General features: G+C 49.4%; 1 protein-coding gene across 4 annotated transcripts in view; it reads right to left on the reverse strand.

Moving 5' to 3' along the window:
• Positions 1–17,982, reverse strand: part of CAPZB (capping actin protein of muscle Z-line subunit beta) — a 134,871-nt gene that overhangs the window by 75,674 nt on the left and 41,215 nt on the right. Inside the window, exon 1 of one of the 4 annotated variants that reach the window (XM_040463077.1) lies at positions 14,690–14,713. The exons of the other annotated variants lie outside the window; for them this stretch is intronic. Within the exon in view, the coding sequence (XP_040319011.1) occupies positions 14,690–14,698 (9 nt within the window). The 5' untranslated portion in view covers positions 14,699–14,713. Of the gene's footprint in view, positions 1–14,689; positions 14,714–17,982 lie in introns of those variants that run through there. 4 annotated transcript variants of the gene reach the window in all.

The raw sequence follows: 17,982 nt of genomic DNA on the forward strand, positions 1-17,982 counted from the left end.
CTGGAATGTGTCCCAAAGCACAGACCGTACAACGCGAAGAGTGAATCCGAATGGAAACTACGGATTTTGAATGATTATGATGTGTCAGTATAGATTCAGCAGTGTTAACTCTGGTGGGGAATGCTGATTTATAGTGGGGAAGGCCATGTGTTGTAAGGCAGGGAATATACGGGCACTCTCCGTACCTTCTTGCTCAATTTTCCTGGGAACTAAAAACTGCTCTAAAAAACCACGTCTATTAAAAAAAAAGCCGGGGCGGCTCAGTCGGTTCAATGTCTGACTCTTGGTTTCGGTTCATGAAATCGAGTCCCATATCAGCACAGAGGCTGCTTGGGATTCTCATTCTCTCTCGCTCTCTCTGCCCCTCCCTGGCTAGTACATGCTCACACTCGCTCTCCCTCTCTCAAAATAAACATTAATAAAAAAAAGCTGTGAACAAGTGTTTTCAACTGGGGTTGATCCTGCCCTCCCACGAACCCCCAGGAGACATCTGGCAATGCATGGCAGTATTTTTTCGTTGTCATCACAGGAAGAGAAGGCGCTACTGGCATCTGATGGGTAGGAACGAGAGATGCTTCCAAACATTCTACGATGCAGAAGACAGTCCCCAACAAACCTGACCCCAAATGCCAGAGTCAAGTCTGAAAACCCTAATTTAAAAGTCAGTTAAAAGTCATTTTGGGGGACTGTAGACGCTCAGACTCTGATCAAAGCTAAGGCTCTAGAAAACCGCACAGAAACATTTTACACACAATTCTAATTCACAGACCACTCACAACCCCTAAAAACTTCTGGTCTTTAGAAATATTCTCAACTGGGTATTAATACTCTTCCTGAGAACAAAAAAACCAAAGTTAGATAGAAGTAAACCTAGCTATGCTGAAACCTTCATCCAGAACATACAGGAAGTCAAAAGCAATAAACTAGAAATTGAGCAGCGTATTATCTAGGAAGAGAAAGTCATAACTTGGCCAGAAAAGAGCCACATGGAAAGATCTGGTGTCCACCCTTCCATGCAGCCTGAGCACAGCCTCGCCCCCGAGGGCGCCAGCGGCTCGGAGGCCCCGTCCTGGACGGTCCTCTGTCTGACTGCATCTATTTGAGAGCACTAGAAAAACACAACTGCAAAATGGTCTAACTCCTATTTTGCATTAATCCCAATGAATCCTACTCGGAAATGTTTCACTACAAATTTCGAGGGCTGAGGACGTCTGTCGTTAAATTAGGAAAAGGACCGAAGGCTTCCCAGAAGTGAAGCAACATGGAGAAGCTTAACGACAGCTTGTAAAAAGTTAAAATTAGAGTGAACCGGGGCCCTTCACCCGGGAGTCACCCCATACCCTGAGGGGTCCAAACAGGACCCAGCACCAGAGAACGAAGAGAACACAGACGGCCCGCAGCTCCGGGCAACGACGTGAGTGAGCCCAGAGACACAGTGACCGGCTGTCAGGCTTGGGCTTCCCGCCCCGATTCCTGCCCTGAACCGGCTTTCTGTGTATTTTGTGGACGCTCATCCCACGACTGAGTGCTCCCCATGGACGGACGGCGCCTTCAAAGCCCAAAGTGCTCCCAGACACGTCCCGCAGACAACACGCCTCAGCAGGTCTACCTCCCGCTGGTGGTGGTCTCCAGGCTGAAGGGTAAATAATAAAAACATGACCACCGCCCCTCCCTCCGCAGAGTTCTCTGCCCATTCCGTTAGTCATTCGATAACTACTCGAGTGTTTCCTAGGTGACAAGCACTGTTTTTGATGCTGAATGGTTGAGTAAAACAAAGTGTCTTCAGGAACTTATGCTGTAGTCAAAATCTGCATGGGAAAAAAAGATCTTTGTTAGGAAGAGTCTCTGTTAGGACGTCAAAGAGTAAGGAGGGGACAGGTACCCCACTTCAGGCTGGTAAGGTTCTACAGGATCAGACTACGAGTTCTGGGTATGTGTGTGTGTGGGGGGGGGGGGGGGGCGTGTGTGTTTAAGCACATAAATCAAGTGAGGAAATGTTTCACTTTCTGCTCGTTTTTCACACGACTTGAAGAAAAAACACAAAACTGCTTCAATCACCCTCCAACAAATAAAGCCACTGTTAATACAGACTAGAAACAATTTTTCAGAATAACAAGCTGAATAAAACACTACAGCCTAAAACAAAAATCTCCTATGGAATTCTAAGACAGCCGCCAGGGTTGTCCATCATTTGCAAGCAGTTAAAACTCGGCCCTGTAAAATGAAGTAAAAAGGCACAGACTGATTTGGAAATCCTCACCAAACAATTTATCCAGCCCCCAGGCACAGGACACGTCCCAACCTGTAAAAAACTCGAAGTCTAATTCAGCGCACACACCTATCCCCAAAAATGAAAAAAGTCACAGTAAAGGTGACACTAAGTGGTACGGGGAACCTCATGTTTTATCACTGGCTACATACAATACAGGCTAGGAGTGCACGAGGCAGGCATGGGGGGATGGAGGGGGAGTTGGGGGGTGGGGAAGAGAGGCCCTGCGATAAATGGGTAAGGAAGAGGACACACAGGGACACGGAGGAGGAAGGAGTGGCACTGGGAGGGGACTAGGGCCTCATCGCGAAGGGCCTCCGGTCAGGCTGGTTTCCGCCCACCCGGCTCAGAGGGCAGCAGTTTTCTAAGCAGGCTCCAAGCCCGGGCTCCAGACCTCAGGTCTCCCGGCAGCTGTGCCGCAGCCTACTTTGTAGAAAGGCTTCTGTGCCATGTTCTCTGGCCTCACAAACTTTAAAATCGACTTCTCCAGAGGGATTAGGAGTTCCTAAAGATTTGTCCACAGAGCAACGACAGGAACGCTGCTGCGTCTCAGAAGGTTAAACAGATTACATTGTCCAAAAATGGCCATAACAAGCTCTCTCACCGGGCCTGCTCCTCTGACGTGACTTTGACACTCCTCCCTTTGAGAGGTGGAGTCTATGTACCCCCTCCTTGGAAATGGGAGAACTTTGATGGCTATTTCTATCAACAGAGAATAGCAGAATTGATGCTCTGCGATTTCTGAGGCCAAGCCATAAAAGCCAATTCGTTTTTTTTTTTTAACTTTTTCTGTTTAAAAAATTTATTTATTTTTAATTTAAAACTTGTTTTTAATTTACATCCAAGTTAGCATAGTGCAATAATGGTTTCAGGAGTAGAATTCAGTGATTTATCCCCTACATAGAACACCCAGTGCTCATGCCAACAAGTGTCTTCCTTAATGCCCTTACCTATTTATAGCCCACCTGCCCAGTCACAACCCTTCCATCTACCCTGTTTGTTCTCTATATTTAAGAGTCTCTTAAGTTTTGCCCCCCTCCCTGTTTTTATATTATTTTTGCTTCCCTTCCCTTATGTTCACCTGTTTTGTATCTTCAGGTCTACATATGAGTGAAGTCATATGATATTTGTCTTTTTCTAACTAATTTCGCTTGGCATAATACCCTCTAGTTCTGTCCACAATGTTGCAAATGGCAAGATTTAATTTTTTGATTGCCGAGTAATATTCCTGTGTGTGTGTGTGTGTGTGTGTGTGCGCGCACGACATCTTCTTTTTTTTTAAAAAAAAATTTTTTTTTTCAACGTTTATTTATTTTTGGGACAGAGAGAGACAGAGCATGAACGGGGGAGGGGCAGAGAAAGAGGGAGACACAGAATCGGAAACAGGCTCCAGGCTCTGAGCCATCAGCCCAGAGCCCGACGCGGGGCTCGAACTCACGGACCGCGAGATCGTGACCTGGCTGAAGTCGGACACTTAGCCAACTGCGCCACCCAGGCGCCCCGCACGACATCTTCTTTATGCACTTGACAGTTGGGCTCTTTCCATCCTTTGGCTATTGTCGATAGTGCTGCTATAAACATGGGGGTGCATGTGTCCCTTCGAAACAGCACACCTGTATCCCATGGATAAATGCCTAGGAGTGCAATTGCTGGGTCGTAGGGTAGTTCTCTTTTTAGTTTTTTGAGGAACCTCCACACTGTTTTCCAGAGTGGCCGCACCAGCTTGCGCTCCCACCAGCTGTGCAAAAGGGTTCCTCTTTCTCCGCATCCTCGCCAACATCTATCGTTGCCTGAGTTGTTAATGCTAGCCATTCTGACTGGTGTGAGGTGATATCTCACTGTGGTTTTGATTTGTATTTTCCTGATGATGAGTGATGTTGAGTACCTTTTTCATGTGTCTGTTAGCCATCTGGAAGGACAATTCATTTTCCATCTTGAGTGCTGAACACTCGGACTTGGAGCCCCAAGCTTCAATGTAAACAGTTTGCCCTACAGCGGCCACACTGTGAGGAAGCCCAAGATAACCCACACAGGAAAGCCACATGAAGGGACCATGAGAGTCACCAAGCCCCCCGATGTCCCCTCTTCCAGCTGCAGCTAGCTGTCTGATGGCAAGAGCTCAAGACCCCAAGCCAGAACCACTCACCCAAGGCCCACCTGAATTTCCTGAGCCACAGAAAGCACTTGACATAAGGATTTCTGTTATTTTAGGTCACTAGATTTGGGGGGGACTCTGTTAGTCAGCAATAGTAACTGATACAGAAGGACGTCTCTGGTGACTGTGGGGGAGACGGTCTGACCAGAGATGGGATCAGGGGCAGGAGAGCCAGGACAGGAGCCTCTACAGCAACCAGGGCTGTGGCTGTGTGGCTGGAGAGGACAGTGGGAGGTGGGCAGGGGGGGTCAGGAACTTTAAGAGGCAGGAGAGACAGGACGAGGGCACTTACTGGAAACGGGAGGAGGCCCAAGAAGTTGGGGACGGACCACCTGCTAGAGGACAGCGTTGTGGCCTCGTTCGCGTGCGTGTGGTTTCTGCGTGCCCTTTTAAAACACGCTCTTGTAATTTCAAGGACAAGCAGTGACTCCGACTGTGTGGATTTCTGAGCGGAAGTCCTGCTTGGCCCGCGCTGGTGTCTGGCCAAGGCCGATGTGCACTTAACAGCATCTGTCTGTACATAAACAACCACCCAAAGCTTCAAGGCCTTTACAGTCTTTCCTAAGTTCATCAAGACCTTCACGCGTTTACATTCCCGAGCGGCTTAAGTCAATTCTTGCTTCACAGACAGCACCGAGGCAGACTTCACCCAGGCTGATTTCCCACAAATTTATGGGGTCTAACTTGACCATGACTTGTCTTGTATCATCTGTGACCCAAGAAGCAACTCTGTTTACAAGGTGCATCTCTTTTCTGCCATGTGGCTCAGGAACAAGTTGTGCTGGGGGCTCTCTGGGGAAAGATTCACCAGCCAGCCCAACCCACAACTCGTCTGTAGGTCACTCTGGAAAAGTGTCTCTTCCATTGACTGACTGCCCTCTGGCTGAATCTTCTGGGAGGGACGCATGGTGGTGAGGGCCGAGCGCAGAAGGACATGGCTCACCAAACACACACAAGCATTCCCTCTGATGACTTTTCATTCCCACGGGAAAGCCCAATACCCTCTAGCAAGCGAATCAAAGCCACAGTGAAAGCCCATTTGGGAGATCAAGCCTCCTTCCACCTTTTGGGGTTAGTGCCGCATATCATCACAGCCAGATCAATGTCATTTGCCAAAAACCGAGGAGAAAACTGCGCGATATAAAAACCATTTTACAGTGGCAGTGGCGGGACCACCGTGCTCTGGATCCCTCTGGAAACACCACCATGCCTTTACAAGTCTCCGCTCTACGAAAATTCTATCAGAATCACAGGATGGACTTCGAGTGCATCTAGGTCCCGCCCTCTCATCTTATGGACTAATAATGAGGTTCAGAGAAAGTCTGGCAAGGTCACAAGGCCAGTGGCGAAGTCAGCACTTGAGCCCGCACCTTCATGCTGAGAGGTTTTCTACCACACATCACGCTATCTTTCCACTTGATTCAGTTAGCACAACCGTGCGAGGGATGGGCACACACGGGGGACACAGGGCTGGACTAGTCAGACATGGTCCCTGCCCCCAAGGAGCTTGTGACCCAAGGAAGAAGGCAAACAGCAGGAAAGGTCTATGCCACTCTGTTCAACCCTCAGAACTACGGACACGTCACTCACCCCATCATCACTGAGGAGCTGGGAGCCCCTCCAATAACCAAAGTATCAACCTTGTTTTCATCCGGAGAGATGGTAACCCTTCTAAAATGTTCTACAGGGTCCGTGTGTTTACAGAGAGGACAAAGCAGGGAACACAGTTAAACCATCTCTCACTGGCAGAGGGTTCCTGGAACACAGCCCGGTGTCTGCTTTTTACATTTTTCTGATCTTCCGTTAGCTACACTTCATCTGTTACTTTTAATCTACTATGAGTGTGGAAACTGGAAACCTATTTTTGTTTAAAAACAAACAGAACAAAAACAGCAGCAACTCTGATGGAAGGAATAAACCACAGGTTTTTAACTTGGGGTACAGAGTCACTGTTCCACAGCTTGTGAGCGCCTTGACAGTTTGTAAAGGGGTGTGTGAAGGTACAGATGTGTGTGTATGTGTGAGAAAGGAGGCAAGTGTGTGTGTGTGTGTGTGTGTGTGTGTGTGTGTGTGTGTGAAGGTAGGGATGTGTATGTATGCATGACAGAGAAAGTAGGGGCATGTGTGTTAAGGTAGGGGTGTGTATATGCATGAGAAAGTAGGGGTATGTGTGTGCATGAAGGGAGGGGTGTGTATGTATGTGTGGGAGAGAAAGTGTGTAGGAAGGGATGTGTATGAAGGCAGGTGTGTACGTGAGAAAGTAGGGGGTGTAAGAAGGCAGATGTGTGGGTGTGTGCATGAGAAAGCAGGAGTGTGTTTAAGAAGGCAGAGGTGTAGGGGCACCTGGGTGGCTCAGTCAGTTAAGCGTGATCTGACTTTGGCTCAGGTCGTGATCACCCGGTCCATGAGTTCGAGCCCAACATCGGGCTCTGTGCTGACAGCTCAAAGCTTGGAGCCTGCTTCCGATTCTGTGTCTCCCTCTCTCTCTGTCCCTCCCTGCTCATGCTGTGTGTGTGTGTGTGTGTGTGTGTGTGTGTGTGTCTCTCTCTCTCAAAAATAAATAAACATTAAAAAAAAAAGAAGGTGGAGGCGTAAATGTTACAAAAGCATGTGTGTGTGAGAGAGAAAGCGGGTGTGTGTGTGTGTGTGCACACATGTGAGCACACAGTTTTCCAAGGTTAAGGGTCCACAGCTTTTTTCAAAGAAGTCTAAGACTGTGAAGGCACAGATGTGATTTAATAACAATAAAAATTCCTGTTCTCCCACTTCACCTACAGGGTGGAGCTAAATCAGTCACCACTTCGTCCCTTGGAGCCGTGGTTTTTAAAACCGTGAAGCAGTGTGGCCTGGCAACGCTCTCTGTGCTGCGGGACCACCGGGAATGAGGCAGAGGGTCTGGTATGGCATCTGACCCAGGAGCTCCCCGCAGCCCGTCCTCCTGAAGTGGCAAGAGCCTTCTCAGAAGGCAGAGCACACGGCTTACCTGCTAGGACTTTCACACAACAGTTTTGTGGGTGCTCAAGGGCCCTTTCCTCCCTGATTTTTTGCTCATTCGACTCAGGTTTTCCACTTGGGCTGCCAGGAGTCTCTAGCAAGGCAGGCGGAGCGTGATTTCTGTTTCCAAGTCATGAAGCACCAACAAAGGAGGGCAACTCCCCCCCCCCATACCCCCCGCCCTGTTTATGATGCAGCATGTGAGACCCATGGCTCCCCTAAAGCCGAAAAACAGTAAGAGTTGATCAAATTCCATATTCGCCCCAAAAGATCTTCTTCTTCTTCTTCTTCTTTTTTTTTTTTTCTGTTCTGTACTGTTCTCTCCTCGTTCAGCTTTATTTCTGAAGCCCTCTGGCCAGGACAGCACCAAGGAGTATCTCCATCAATTCGTCTTTCTCTGCATTTACTGGTGTTCCCAAACCCGTCTGAGGCCACTGAAACCAGACGAATGGGACAACCCCCAGAGAGTCCCCTGAACAACCTCGACTCCCCACCCAGCAGTGAGAATGTCCAAGTGCCTCTCTCCCTGGTATATTTATTCCAAGACAAAACTTGGCAACCCCTGCAGAGGCTCTGTGTCAAATACTACGACAGCCATCAGCCGATGTTTCCCTTAACACGTCCCTTCAGGGAGTGCGAGATCCCAAATGAATCACACTCAGCAGGTGGAGCTGTATCTTTGCTGTAGTGTGGCTTAAAACACTGGTTTGGGATATGACCAATTCAGTGTTTATAGTCCCCAAACCTCACAGAACACAGAATGGTTTCTCCGCAAAGATCAAAGTCTATCTGGTAAACTTGGTGGGATGGGAAAACTTCCCAATGCAGAGTCAGCAATCGAGTCCCGGAGGAGGCATGACTGGGCGAGCACATTCTAAACGGCAAGGCAGGGTCTCTGCTTAGCAAGGGGAGGAAGCACAGGTGCATGTGTTCTACCTCCCCTGTAAGGCAGAAAGAAGCCCTTTTCCTCCTGCAGCCTCCCCCTGTCCCAGCCCCTGCCAATACTCCAGAAAGCCCGCCGACCCCTGTTCCGTGCACAGAGACTCAGCTCCCGATCTGCACTCAACTCGAAGGCAACTGCTGGTCGCTCTCTGTGGCGGCCAGGCAAAGCACAGGGGATGACTTTACGCAGGGAAACATCCCAGGTGAGATGACAACTGACAGGATCGCTGTCTGCCAGATTTCTTTCTTCCGCACTGCTCTTGGCTCTGCTCTGGAGCCAGCTGGGGAAGTGGAGCATTTTATCTTGGGTGTGCCTCCCTCTACCTCTCCGGATTGCAAGGCGCAGAATCAGAGAAAGGGAAAGCTAAAGGGAGCCTGAGAAACCATCGAATCAGCAACTTCTTTTAAAAACGAGAAAAACTGAGGCCCAGACTTACAAAACTAATTAATGCAGACTTAATCAGATAAACTAAGTAGCAAATGAACCAAGACCAGAAAACAAGTCTCTTCATTAAACAGTTTAGTGCTATCTGCTTACAGAGCAATCCTAAATTAATTCAAGACTGAAGACAGATTCGCCTCCAAAATCATCATCTTTAATAAAATTCTATATTATTAGAATCAACAATGGTGTTTTAAAGACTATTATATATCATCCATATAATTTTGTTTTCCAAATTAGTCATTCTTTATCACAACACGAAGAACCCAAAATGCAGGGGTGCCTGGGTAGCTCAGTCAGTGAAGCGTCCCACTCTCGATATTGGCTCAGGTCATGGTCTCCCGGTTCCAAGTCATGAGTTCAAGCCCCAAGTCGGGCTCTGTGCTGACAGCACGGAGCCTGCTTGGGATTCTCTCTTTCCCTCTCTCTCCACCCACCCCCGTGCTCTCTCTCGCTCTCTCTCTCTCTCTCTCTCGCTCTCGCTCTCGCTCTCGCTCTCGCTCAAAATAAATAAATAAACATTAAAAAACGACAACAACAAAAAAACCAAAATGCAAACCGATTTCCAAAGAGAAAGGGCAGAGAACGGGCTTCTGCTACAGGCCTACTATGAACTGTAACTTACCCACATGGCGCATGTGGGTTTTGGGAAAAGTCTCACCACAGCTCCATGAGTTTCTTCCCCAGTTATAGAGAAGTAAACCAAGTCTCAGAGAAGTTAAGACTTGCCCCAGATCCTGAGCACTGAATGACAGAAAAGGACACAGAACACAGAACACACTGGTCTGCCTCCCGGGACCAAACACTCTCTAGAGAATGTCAAAGGCCCAAACTAAAAAAAAAAAATTATTTCAAATAACTTTTGGAGAACGACTTGCTGGCTCACAGAATCAATCCTTTAGGGTGAGTCTCTTCTCCCCAGCTGGGCAAGTCGCGAACAATTCTACCTACAACCAAATTCTGAAACCTCCTGTCATCTTGGATTACTGGCTCCATTCTCACAAACACTATGGCTGACGTGTGGCTTTCTCGAAAACGCTAAAACCTTTTTCAGACGGTTTCTCTGGTTGATGGTTTCCTGGACCCCTTTGTAAGATGTGCAAGGCGCCATTACCTATTGTCTCATCATTAATGCTTCACAGATGTCTACAGCCACTGCCCCGGCATGTTCCTGACTGGTTTCACGTAACAAGCTTCTAATCCTTCCACTTTGTCAGCTGGTAGTTAGACGCGTAATTAGGGCCAATCCTGAGACGTCTTCAATCAAAGTCATACACGCTGTCCACTTCTACTTCAATGACACAAGGAATTCAGGAAGGCTTTCACAAAAGTCAAAGGTGATTAAAGCAGAACATCCCAGGATTCCAAACAAGAATTAAAAAAAAAAAAAAAAAAGAAAGAAAAGTTTGGGAGAAACATTGTCCACATGTTCCGCAATGGAGGCTGAGAAAAGGAGACCCCCTCCCTTTTTCATGGCAGGAACAGCCACCTACATAAACCCTCTCCCACACCGACTTATAAGATGGCCTGGATAAAATTTAACATTTCCCCGTGGGCTTTTGCCAGTAACACGAGTACGTGGTTTCCAAAGGTGTGGGGGAGACCTTGAGTCTAACTTGCAAATGGTACAGACAGACAAATCTTGATGGAAAAGCAAGATTTAAAGGAGCGGGAAAACTAAAGGCTCCATCAATCCAAGAACTTCATCTAAAAGGGGGCAGCGCTGCCTTGTGTGCAAAGGGAGGCTTGAGGAAAAAACCACAATGCTTACCCATCAAGCAAAGCACTTGGCCCACTCTTATCCTGGGTTCCTGATGCCCTATCTCAGAGGTGAATCAATACGGAAGACTCTCCAACCTCTACTTGTCCTATGCAACTCAGGGGCAGCTCCCGATCAGGGCACCACCCTGTACACGAGCCACCCCGGGCACCACTCATCACAATACCGCAGAGTCCCACAACAATGACCGGCCCCCTGGCACTCCCAAATACGTCACCAAAGCTTCCATACGCTTTGCTGACAGTAAAGTACAACGAACATTTTACCAACCTGTGATAAATCTGCAAGTCTAATCTAAGTCCAGTCTCAAAGCTCATCCCTTCTGGTTGTCAGGACTCACTAGACAGAAAGATGCCTTAAAAATGAAGTCCTTCTGGCTTCAAGATCTATGACCTTCAAGACAAACACACCACCTTGCCGGTCAGAGGCTGGCACAAAGGACCTTGGAAGTTAAGACAGACAAAGGTGTACATCTTTCACCTGCTTCTTCTGAGTAATGAAGATCTGGACAAGTCTTTCCCCTCCTTCAGCCTCAACTCCGTCATCTGTTAAATGGGTACAATAATAGTACCTGCCTTGCAGCACCGTTTTGAGGACATCAGAAAGTATATGAAAAGAACCTCGCACAGGTCCTGAAATACATTAAGTAACTCAATAAAGAAAGGTATCATCACCGTCCTCTTACACAGCTTTTAGTTCCAGAGGGCCCAAGAATCGAAGTTCCTATGTGGAATTAAAACACACGCTCGCATGTGTGCACGCGCACACACACGCACGTTTACATAATTAATATTACCGGAATGTGTACAAGCGGGTAGCCCTGGAACAAGAGCCTGAGTATCAAATCAGGGTCAGGCCACTCCTTTTTGGTTCTTTTGGGCTAGACAAAAAGTGATCCTTACGAGTGAAAACTACTCCCCCATCTACACACACGTTTCCTTAGGGCTGGTGTATATTGTCGCGAACAAGACATTTTCACAAGTTCAAACCTTCTTTTCTTCCACCCTCGACGGAATGCTAAGTGCTCTGTCTCAAGAAACTTGGCGCGTGCGTAAGGAGCTTAAAGTCCCTCAATGAGCAGAAAGAACTAAAAAAAAGGGAAGCAACAACTTCCAAATCCGAAATCTCTTTCGGACGACCAGGAGCTACACCTGAATACCGCACGGCACCATGGTTATCATCTCTCGCGCCAGCACCTCAAGCAGGGCTCGGGCAACCACAGCCTACAGATACGATCACCGGTAGCAGCTCCCATAGTTTCCACCGAGCAGTGACGCCACGGCCGGCTCGGACCCAAGGGTTCAGAAGGCATTCACAATAATAGCTAAAACGTATTCGGACACTAAGTGATTATATGCCAAAATCTCATTTCATCTTAACAACAATCCTAGAGGGTCACTACTGGTGTTATTCTCAGACATGGAAACTGACACAGAGGGCGTGGTGACGGCGCGAGGCAGGGATGCAAAGACAGGGCTCTCTGGCCCCACAGCTGGCGTGCCCAAGCGCTCCCCTGCACTACTGTCTGGTAGCCAGGCACCTGCTGCCACCACCGTGCTCTCTCTGTGGCCTAAGAACCACTGCCAGCTCTCTGTTGCCAAGTCTCCAAAAGAAGGGGGGCAGGTTATTCACCGTCCGCTTCTGCCAGCTAGGCGGCAAGCGAGGGTGGTGATGGAGCGCTCTAGTTAAGGACACAGGCTTTGTGTTGTTGTTGTTTTAAGTTTGTTTATTTTGTGAGAGAGCAGGGGAGAGGGAAGGGGACGGGGAGAGGGAGGAGCAGAGGGAGAGAGAGAATCCCAAGCAAGCTCCGCATTGTCAGCATGGAGCCCAGCGTGGGGCTTGAACCCACGAACTGTGAGATCATGACCTGAGCTGAAATCAAGAGTCGGACGCTTAACCGACGGAGCCACCCAGGCGCCCCAAGAATACAGGTTTGAGAAAGGTCGTCTGCACTCAAATCCTGGGTACATCAGGTTCCAGCTGTGTGACCTCAGACAAGTTCCTAAGCTCTTCTGAGCCTCGGGTTTCCCAACCTATAAAATGAGGGTAGAGTCAGTGCATACTTCACACTGTTATTTTAAGGATCAGGTGGGGGGTATTGCTTATTACAGCACTTAGCACACACACACGGAACGTAGTCACCGCTCCCTAAGCTTTCCATGACAAGTCCACAGAGTAGAGGAAGCAGGGAGCGGGGGTGGCGGTGGGGGAATAAAAGGATATGATCTAAAATTTCAAAATAAAGGTCTCTGTGGCCTTCTGCCAACCTCTAGAAAACAGTGCTGGACTTGTGCTCCTGCAGCAGGGCAGTGTCTGTGAGCCCAGGGAGTGCTCCGGGCCTGCAGGGCCCGGTGGCTTCACCGTCACATCACAGGAGGGCTGGCTCAGGCTTGGTGGGCAGGGCTGGGCCTATTTCAGCCCATACCTCCACCAAGCGGAAACCCAAGGATGGGCCTCTACGGCAGTTCTTTGGGAATCCCAATGCCTGACTTCTCAGAGGTGGTTTCCCACTCCATGGCAGATGAAGTGGTTTCTCATCCAGACATATAAATCCACTGACGGCTTTCACTAAAAGCAAAGAGTCTGTGACAAAAGACCTCAAGTCGGTAAGGACTGACCGAATGTAAGAAATGTCACTGTGGCCCAGGCCAAACACGCTCGCAGACCTGCTTCTAAGAGCAGGCAAGGGAGAAACTGAGGACAAGGTGCTGACCGACTCAAGGGCTGGGGTGTAATTACCCTATCCACCTCTATCTAGCCTGCACACTCTTCACCTACGGGCGAAAATTACGGTCAAAGCAGCACGGGGTGCAACCGAGGCCCAGGAGGCACTTTCCTAGATAAGGTTTCAGAGTGGGGTGCTTGCTACGTTCTACTAAATAAACGGTAACGTCAATTACTGCCTGTCACTAGGTCACATGAATAAATACAGAATGCAGAGTCGGCCAGCCTAAGAAACTCGTGCCCCTTCTGCACAGTCTTACAAAAACTTGCCACGGAATGGGGGATCTCTACGACTGGAAAAGCGATCAGCAGAACCCAACGGGCAGTGAAACTCACTCCAGGCGCTGTCACAGCAAGAACCCCTTCTCGCATTCCCAAGCTAGGAATGCATTCTCCCCGTGCTCCCACCAGCCCAGGGAAACCGAATGAATCGTCTACAAGGGACCCCAGCAAAGCCAGCCTGAAACTCACCAGTGAGAGAGCTTCGCAACACAGAGAGAAAACATCTTTGCTTTAGTTTGCCAATTTTCTTACACTGAGCTCATGAGTTCCGTGACCACAGCGAAGGGGGAGGCACCGCAGGAGAGCTTAGAAAAGTACAGGGGGCTTGTTCTGCGAGTTCTCTTTGCTCTGACACGAAGGTAGAAATCAATTCACTTTCCCCTTCTAACCCCTGAGTCCCAGGAGAACCATCGTGTTTGGATGGCCTACAAATGCTCAGCTTTCCGGCAGCGCCCCAGACAGGGAACGCAGCCATCCAAGTATTGTTCTTACCTCCCACCTCCTCCTACGTCAGGGGAGGGGAGCGGAGGGGAGCGGGCACATGGTTCCGAGGTCACGCTCCTCACTTAAAGGATCGTGGGAATGCTTATGGAAACACTTGTGACAGCCCTGCCAGCTGGAATCCCCGCTTCTAAGAGGCTGGAACGCCAGCGAGTGCAGGATCGGACACGGGAGGGAGGCAAGCGCCAGGAGGCAGATGCTGGCGATCTCGTAAAACAGACGGCAATGACCAAACTGAACCCTTCCACGCCATGTCACTTTGCGTGCTCCGATTACACCTCAATAAGGCTGGGAAGAAAGAACAGGAGAGAGAGACAGCCGGCCATTCTTCCACCCCCTCAAAAGTACACTGCTGCCCAACAGCTTGGGGAAAGCGGGTTTTTGAGAAAATTCAATTAGGACGTAAGCTTAAGGAAACCCAGAGCATGCCGAGCGAAAAGAGTTTCCCAAGAGTCTCAGGGCCAAGCTGCACACCCAGGTACCTGGAAGACTGACCACTGAAGCCTCCCACTGCTCTCTGAGGAGCTGAAGTTCAGACAGGGCCCGGGGCTCACCCACGCTTACACGTGGAAGCAGAACCCAGACCCAGAGCTGTGCTACCTTTTCCATTTTCCTGTGCCCCTTCCTGGTGAGACTCAGCACGAGAGGAAGTGGCCGTGTAAGACTGCCCAAGTTAGGAGGTCTGTTCTCAAGCACACCGAGTTGTTCAAAGAAGGTATTAACGCAGATGTCTGCCCGACTCCCCACCGGAGGCTGCCAGGCCCTCCAGAGCCTTCAAGGTCACCAGCGAGGACGCCCCGCTCCCAACCAACCGCAGGCAGCTGGTCATTGTTGGGATGTCCTCTGACTGGGGAAAATGGCTTAGCTGATTATCACAGAAAGAGTAAATCCAGGGCAAGGGGGCAGGGTTAGGAATCGTTTCCAGTGATGGAACAGATCTACTCATCAGCCAGAATTCTTTCTTGCAGGATGTAAAAATCAGCAGGTTCCACCAAAGACCCCCAAAAGTCCAAGGAGGTATATGCAACGTGGTGGCACATCAGGGTGAGAGAGTCCTGTGGGAAAGAGGCCTTCCGGCCTCGGGCAAGCCCACCAGAGATAGGAAACAACATGTCTCTTGGGAGGGAGCCTCAAAACTCCCACAAAGTTTTATTGGAAAAGTGAGATAGAGGAAAACAGTGCCCATTTCAGTAAATTTATTATGAGTTATGAATTTGTATTTGTACAAATGTAAGAAAAGATAGTTATCAACTAGTAAAGTCTTTGAGTGAAAGGTCTCTTGTTGTTCAAGAATCCAGAATGTCAGAGTTTTAGTGACCCCAGAGTCCCCCGTCCCCCTCACAAACCCCCTTCAGCCTCTGCCTGGTCATCACCGGAAGGGACAACTCACCGCCCGTTTTCACACAGCAGTCCTGCCCCCCAGAGCCATCCCAGAGACGCGCAAGGTCCTGGCCTCATGACATCCCTTCAAATATCTGAAGCAAGCCCTCACACACTTGTGTCCTCGCCCAGAGAGCGGCTCACTCCTGCTCAACACTGCCAGTGCCGCCTGGGTCCTGCAGAGGACACAGTTCTGACACCACTCTCCATCATGCACTCCCCAGGGTCAATTCCACTGACTCAGGCAGTGTTTACTATGTGTCACTCGTTTTATTTATTTTTTTTTAATTTTTTTTTCAACGTTTATTTATTTTTGGGACAGAGAGAGACAGAGCATGAACGGGCGAGGGGCAGAGAGAGAGGGAGACACAGAATCGGAAACAGGCTCCAGGCTCTGAGCCATCAGCCCAGAGCCCGACGCGGGGCTCGAACTCACGGACTGCAAGATCGTGACCTGGCTGAAGTCGGACGCTTAACCGACTGCGCCACCCAGGCGCCCCGTGTGTCACTCGTTTTAGATTGGACTCCCCCTAGCTGCAGCCCTTGGAGCTGTTCTATTTTGTTGTTTGTTTGTTGAGGGAATCAAGGTCCTAAAACAAGTACTTCCTCTGGCGGTCTCCCCAGCTGCCATTGTCACATCCTGAGCCTGGACGTGAGAAAGCACACCAGGGCCAGGCAGGGGGGTGCTACCAGATTTTCCCTCAGCTAAAGGAGAAAACACACACGTTACTGACAAGTCCAATAAACTGTTCAGAAAGTACTTCCAAGCATAACCATTCAGGAAACGCTTTAATAAAAGATACGTCGTAATGAGTATGTTAGAAACAGAGACTAAGAAGGTGTAAAAACAATTTGCTCTTGGGGTGCCTGGATGGCTCAGTGCGTTAAGCATCAGACTTCAGCTCAGGTCCTGACAGCTCAGAGCCTGGAGCCTGCTTCAGATTCTAGGTCTCCCACTCTTTCTCTGTCCCACTTGTGCTCTCTAAAAAGACAAACAGGGGCACCTGGGTGGCGCAGTCAGTTGGGCGCCTGACTTCGGCTCAGGTCAGGATCTCGCAGCCTGTGAGTTCGAGCCCCGTGTCAGGCTCTGTGCTGACAGCTCAGAGCCTGGAGCCTGCTTCAGATTCTATGTCTCCCTCTCTCTCTGCCCCTCCCCTGCTCATGCTCTGTCTCTCTCTGTCTCAAAAATAAATTAAAAAATCCCCCCCCCAAATAACCCCAACAATTTGCTTTTTTATGTAGATCGAGCATTTCTCCCGGAACCCAACCCTGGCAGCTCAGTCCAACCTTCCTCACAGCCAAAGGGTGACTCCCAATCCAGCCTCAGGCCGGCTGCTCTGGATGGCAACCACTGGATCCAAGCTATGTTGCTGGAATATGTGGCTTGTACACGAATGAAGTGGCATCAGCAGACATCGACGCTGAGGTCCCCGAGGTGGGGCGACTCAGAATTAATGTCCCAAATAGGTAATGCTGCACTCAGCTCAACCCCATTCTTCATCCTTAAGACACACTATCGCATAAAAACACATCCTCTCAATAGTTAATGAGATTTTAAAACAGACGTAATATAAACAATAAGCAGGTTTGAGAGCTCTGAACGACTGAATCCCCGGTGGCTTGCCTTGCATCTTCTTGGCTGTGCAGCGTGCGTGTCCGAGCGAGAACGGGGGACACATGGCACCCGGGTGACCTGGGCTCACCAGGAGTTCATCTGCTCAAGGACTTTGCCCGGAAGTAGAGTGAGCGGGTGAGGCGTGCTCAGGAGTGCCACATTTCCTCGGGACTCAGTTTTGTTGCCCAGCCAGCCCGGGGGGGGGGGGGGGGGGCGAGGAGGCTCTGTTGGCCCGGTGGGAGCAGGGTGCAGCGCATACACTTAGCTCCATTTGCTGGGCTCCCATCACGCCTATAAAGAACGAGTCCCCAACCGGAGGGTGGTGATGGGCACGCACACCCCTCCTGCACAACATAACACCCGGCGAGTCACCAACACACTAGGAACTCAGAAGTCTAGCACTGCTTCAGACCCTCCCCGCGTGCCCACCCCTGCCAAGTGCCACAGGCGATGGTGACGCTGGGTGAGGGGCAGCCCGATGGGGACCGCAGAGCAGAAGGCAGAGGCAGTGTGCACAGGGGCCCTTCAAAATCATCAGGGTGGGTATCTCCAGATGGGGCTTTGTTATCTATAAACTTTGTGATGTCTAATTATAAGAGGCAGGCACGAGTGTGTCAGCACAGAACAAGCTAGAGTTTTTACACTTAAAAAAAGTTTTTAAACTGACAATTTTCAAAACAAAACCCAGCAACCAGTAGTCATTTAGAGTATGGTACAGAGAGCAGCAAAAGTCTATTCTCAGAATGGTCACCCAGATTGCTCATCAAAATTAAACTCGGTGGGGGGCACCTAGGTGGCTCAGTCGGTTAAGTGTCTGACTCTTGATCTCAGGGTTGTGCGTTTGAGCCCCACGTTGGGGGTAGAGATTCCTCAAATAAACAAATAAACCTAAAAAGTT

This window comes from Herpailurus yagouaroundi, unplaced genomic scaffold (genome assembly GCF_014898765.1).
Source record: "Herpailurus yagouaroundi ecotype Mexico unplaced genomic scaffold, PumYag 77, whole genome shotgun sequence".
Taxonomy (NCBI): domain Eukaryota; kingdom Metazoa; phylum Chordata; class Mammalia; order Carnivora; family Felidae; genus Herpailurus; species Herpailurus yagouaroundi.